The sequence below is a fragment of the Citrus sinensis genome, chromosome 7 (genome assembly GCF_022201045.2).
Source record: "Citrus sinensis cultivar Valencia sweet orange chromosome 7, DVS_A1.0, whole genome shotgun sequence".
Classification (NCBI taxonomy): Eukaryota; Viridiplantae; Streptophyta; class Magnoliopsida; order Sapindales; family Rutaceae; genus Citrus; species Citrus sinensis.
The window spans coordinates 13,965,991-13,971,619 of NC_068562.1; the positions used below are offsets into that span (position 1 = coordinate 13,965,991).

The 5,629-nt window shown below is 29.2% G+C and overlaps 1 protein-coding gene across 1 annotated transcript; it reads right to left on the minus strand.

The window, feature by feature from the left end:
* Positions 1–1,842: 1,842 nt before the first annotated feature.
* LOC127898818 (uncharacterized) lies at positions 1,843–2,538 on the minus strand. Its single transcript, XM_052431305.1, has one exon. The coding sequence runs from the start codon at positions 2,536–2,538 to the stop codon at positions 1,843–1,845; it is 696 nt and encodes a 231-aa protein (XP_052287265.1).
* Between the last annotated feature and the right edge of the window lie 3,091 nt (positions 2,539–5,629).

Here is a 5,629-nt window from a genome sequence, read left to right on the forward strand (position 1 = left end):
CCGACTTGGGCATTTCGTATGAATGCTCGATAGGCCTTGCACTTCACCTCATATGTCTGAGTCTGGCCCGAAAACCTGAAAAATGCTTAAGAATTTAAGAAAATGTTATTTTAATTAAAATGCACATTTTTACATATATTTAACCACCTATTACATATATTTATAGTTTTGAATCTTATAAACCCAACTTTTAAAAAGTAATCCAACAAAAAAAATTATAAATTATGAATTTGTGAAACATAATAAAAAATTTTAAAAAATGTAAAATGTAAAATTGGACATTTCGGTTTGACGCAAGCCTGACATTTTGCCACTTCTACCACAAGTACCCCAATTGTCATTTGGTTTAGGTGTCAACTAGTGAAGAATGAGAAGAAAGAGAGTACAAGGAGTACGTAGTTAGTGTTCATAAAATATAAATAACTCCTTAAGTTTTAGTTAAATTCTTTTATTGCTTAAATAGTTTTATATTTTAGCAATTAAGTCCTCTTTAGTTTTGAACAAAAACAAAAAAATTTGACCTCTCCATCAAAACTTCAGTTGTTAAATTTTGAAGATTGAAAAATAGTAACTCCAGCACAAATAATTGAGCCAAACGTGTTCGAAATATCATTTGTGAGAAATAAGGTCCCTAACTCCAGCACTAATTAGTCTATGATGATATTAAAAAATAATGTGAAGTTTCACTAGCAGAAATTATTGGTGCAACTTATGACATGTACAAGGAGTTTTCTGTTACCTTATCCATCTTTGGATGTAATGCCTAGATCCTCCTCCACCACGCATATTATTCTAATCAATGGCATCATTCAACACAAACTTCAATGTTGCAAGCTAAAATATTGTTACGAGTGAATTAAGTAGCAAAAAAATATAAAATATTAGTCATCGCGAATACTCACAAGGATAATCTAATCTTTTACCAATCTCTTTTGATGGCATATGGTTTGCCGGGGCTGAGCATAATCTCAATTGCAATGTTGACTTCCTCAAATTGCACCAATAAAAATAAGGTGAAGCCAATATCATCTTAGAGATTAACATATAAGCTTACATAGCTATTCACGAGTATGTGCAAATTAGATGTCGTTGTTAATGTCATCCGAGAAAAATTAACAAAGCAACAGTTGAAAATGTTCAAAGATAATATATTTGGGCATTTCCTCAAGTGCCGAAGCTATCCGTTCAGTGGCGTAATTGTTCATAATATATTGCTTCGGCGAGTGTCCCATGGCGCTGGAAATGACAAAGATGAGTTATGGTTTCAAGTTGGCAACCATTTGATACAGCTATCGATTGGAGAGTGGTGCCTAGTAACGGGACTTTGCTATGGCGAAGATGTCGTCCTGACGAAGCATAAAACAATGCATAGGTTACTTAAGAAGTATTTTGCCAGCAGGTTTCGCGATATAAATCTTGGCCAGTTCGAGCAAATATTTATGGACTTAGACTTCAGGGCTATGGATGACACCGATGTGCTAAGAATCGACTTGTTTTACTTTGCTGATAGAGTACTAAACGGAAGAAAAGATCATCATCAAATCAATTTCAATTTGCTTAATGAGGTAGATGACATAAATCACTTTCAAAGTCGACTGTGGGGTCATTTGTCATGGGAAACAATATATGAAAGCCTTGATAATGCATTAAACGGCAAAGCCAATAAATTTAAGAAGACATGCGCACAAAATCCCTCGCATAAAATTGAAAAATACAATATTTACGGTTTTACGTCTGCAGTGCATGTGAGTGAAGAGTTTTTTTTTATATATAACTTAGCTTTGTTATAATGAATATTTAATGAAACGTTTTTTGACTTTATATCTTTCATTGTTGATCAAGTTAGAAGACTCTACAAGAGCAAGTCCTTTCATGAATCTCAATTATCCCTTCTTTTATACCACCACCCAAAACATGAAATCGATGTTGAGACACAGAACGAACGGTCATTCTTTCGGCCAAAATTCTCCTTTCACCGACTATCTCATCTGCCCACATCGTTAGACGAGTGCTCATCGATTCAGTCACAATTTTCTTATCATAAAACCATTGTTGTAATGTTTTTCTAAAGTGATCAACAAGATGAGTAACAGGAAATTTTTGCGGTTCCCTTATTAAAGAATTCACGCTTTCCACAATGTTGGTGGTAAGTATATTGTATCTCCTACCTTTAAATTCAGACCTTGCCCAATTACACGTACCCACACTATTCTCTAAGTAATCAGTCGCGCCCGAGTGAAGCATCCACAACCCTTCAAGTTGCCTTTTAAACTTTTTGTGTCCATATGTCTTTGCTACATTAATAAAAGCTGGCTCAAATTGATCCCAAAGAGCTTTGGACATCCTGAATTTTGACTTAATGTTGCCTTTGACCTGGTAAAAATAAACGTCATGAGCAACAATGTGAAATGCTTTCAAAACGGCTCTCTTGATGGTAGTGCATCGATCAGAGATAATTACTAACTCTGACCTATCGCCAATTACTCCATGTAACTTCGTCATAAACCATTCCCAAGCATCATTGTTTTCTGAATCCATGACCCCAATAGCTAATGGATACAATTGATTATTATCATCCAGACATGTTGCTACAAACATGCTTCCACGATAGAGCTCTTTAAATGAGTGCCATCTACAACAATCACAGGCCTAATGTACTGCGTGAAGTTATAATGCTATAAAATATATATTGAGTAATGGGAAGTTATAAGAATGTTATGGCATATATAATGCTATAAATTATATATGTTTTTATTATTTACTGAAGGCTTTTAATATATTTGCGTTTGCGTTTCTTATCTTATAGTTTTATATTTTAATTTAATTATAAAGAACAAATTCTTTTTACGATCACAACGCATAGCCAAATTACGAAACGATCATTTAATTTTTTTTGTTAGGTTCTTTCTTCATCAAACTTGAGTGGCTAGAAAGGATTTAAATCTCTCTTCAATGTCTAATTAAAAACTCAATTCACATTAACAAGCACGTAAATCAAATGGCATGAGGTTGTTTTATCTTAATCAAGGTCCTCGGTTCAAGACTTGAGAATGCAGCTGCGTTAAATACTTGTTGGGAAAGTTTTGCCGCTCTAGTGGTCCTATCCAACTCAAATCTAGATTAGTTGGGGCCCAATATAGTTTTCGGATACCAGATGGTTTAATATAGTAAAAAAAACTCAATTCACCAAACGGTAATTTATCATTTCCAAATTTAGTGGACCCACTAATTTCATTATCACTCCCAAATATAAATAAGAAATTAAGGATGCGTTTGGTATTATTTTCAAAATAGTATTTTTTTTATTTAGTTTTAGAGAAGAGGAATTGGAATGATTGGCTTTTAATAAAAATGAAAACATTTTTTTTATAATTTTTCTTAAAATAATATCTAAAAATTAAAAGTAAAATGTGTTTGATAGTTTGTCTGAAAAAAAAAGAAACATTAAAAAATGTGTTTGGCAATTTTTATAATTTTTTTTCAATAATTATATTATATGTTTGGAAGAATTTTATTTATGAAATCGTTTTCTGTTACATTTTACAATTATATAAAATATCCGGTAATAAATTTAAATGAGATTGTTCTATTTAAAAATTAAGTTTTGAAATACTATTAATAACAACAACTGTAATAGAAAAAAAAAACATTGGATCAATATTTATATGTTGAAAAAATGTGTTTAAACCAAAAAACTAATTTAAAAAATTTTAAGCATATCAATAAACAATTCATTTCCTTATGTTGTCATGTCCCCCGTTATTAGTTACTACAGGTAAATAATTGAATAGCACAAATGGGACCCACATTGCATTGGGAGTTCACAATGGAAAACGCAAATATTGTGTTTTTGGCTTTTCTTCATATGGTGTGAAGAACGAAAACAATTTTTTTATTGGAAAATAAAAAAATTTGTACCACGTTTATTATCTCAAAATTTCAACATATTTTTTATACCATTTTTATTTTTAAGTTTATATCAATAAATCATTATGATACTACAAAATGATTATTTTACCTCTAAATAAATTAAAATACCATTTTATTATATAATTTTTAAAAAAATAAATAATTATAATTATAAGAATACTCAAAATTTAATAAAATAAATAAATCTCAAATCCAAAATGTTCATTTTTATAATTATACTTTCATTTAAAAATTATCATGTTAATTTTTTATAGTTGTAATTTCATTTAATTTGTATAGGATGTTTCTTAATCTTAATAATAGATAAGTTTAAAATAGTTATATGGAACTCTTCTCTCTATATTAATTTTTGTAAACTTTCCTATAATAAATTTAATTACAAAAATTAAATGAAATTATAATTACAAAAATCATAATTACAAGATGTTAATTTTTTTATAATTAAAATTTCATGTAAAAATTATCATCTTTGATTTTGAGTTTTATTTGTTTTATCGAATTTACGGGTATTCTTGTAATTATGGTTTTTTTATTTTTTAAAGTTTTACAATATAAAATAGTCTTTTAATTCATTTAGAAGTAAAATGGTTACTTTTAGTGTCAAGTAATTAATTGATATAAGTTTTAAAAAAAAGATGGTGTAAAGAACATGTTAAAATTTTATGGTGATTAGATGTCCATATGATAAAATAAAGGTGGTGAAAAAATTATTTTTCTATTATTTTTTATTTTTGTAGAATGGTGAAAAATGAGTACACAAGGATATTCTCATTTTTTTCATTCTCAATTAACGGCAAATAATAATTATTAGAAGGATATATGATAATAAAATCATACTATTGAATTATGTACATATTGACCGGGAAGCATGTTGAAAATGTTGAAAATTTTTGAACTTGTACATTGACCGGGAAGCATGTTGAAAATTTTTGAACTTGAAGGAAAATATAAAGCATGTTACATAATTTTTATTAATTACTACAGAATAAAACTAGGAATGAATAGTAACATTTCATGGCAGGAAAGATCAAATCAAAAGACTTTTGATAGATTCATGGACGTTAACGACGTTGACCGCTTGTGATGTAAATTGTTTAAATAAAAATAAAAATAACCCATTTAACGAAAATTCAATAACTTATGTTCATAAATTGAATTTGTATTCCTCACTTATTTTTTTATTTATTATTCCCATAACAAAATAATTTTGAATTTATAATAATATTTGCTAATTCTGAAAATTTCACTTGAAATCAAATTTAATTTGCTTCAATGTCTCAAAATGTCTGCATTACGAGACACTCCCCAACGCTTTTTTAAGCTAAACAAAATGCTGTATGATGCGACTTCTTTAAAATTTTGCTCCCATAATTAACAACAATATTACCGGCACGACTTTTCCAAAACGAATCATCACGATATGCACGACAGCAATGAAGAATTTCGGAGGTTTAATTGATATGATCCACTTACTATGGTTATTCAAAGGATTCTTGTTAATATGCAAGTCTTAGTTTTTAACTAAGAGATTACCTAAATGCAATCAATTGAATAAAGATGATAATAATAATAATAAATTCTCCAACCAAAATAGTAGAAAGTAATTCATCAAGTAACCATACATTGAAACTAATGCTTAAACGCAGTCAACTGAGTCAAATTAGAAGTAGCTAGATGATAGATGTAATGCCCCGGTGCA

Coding starts and splice junctions, on each gene's coding strand:
- LOC127898818 (XM_052431305.1), bottom strand. CDS start 2,538: ATGGATTCAGAAAACAATGATGCTTGGGAATGGTTTATGACGAAGTTA.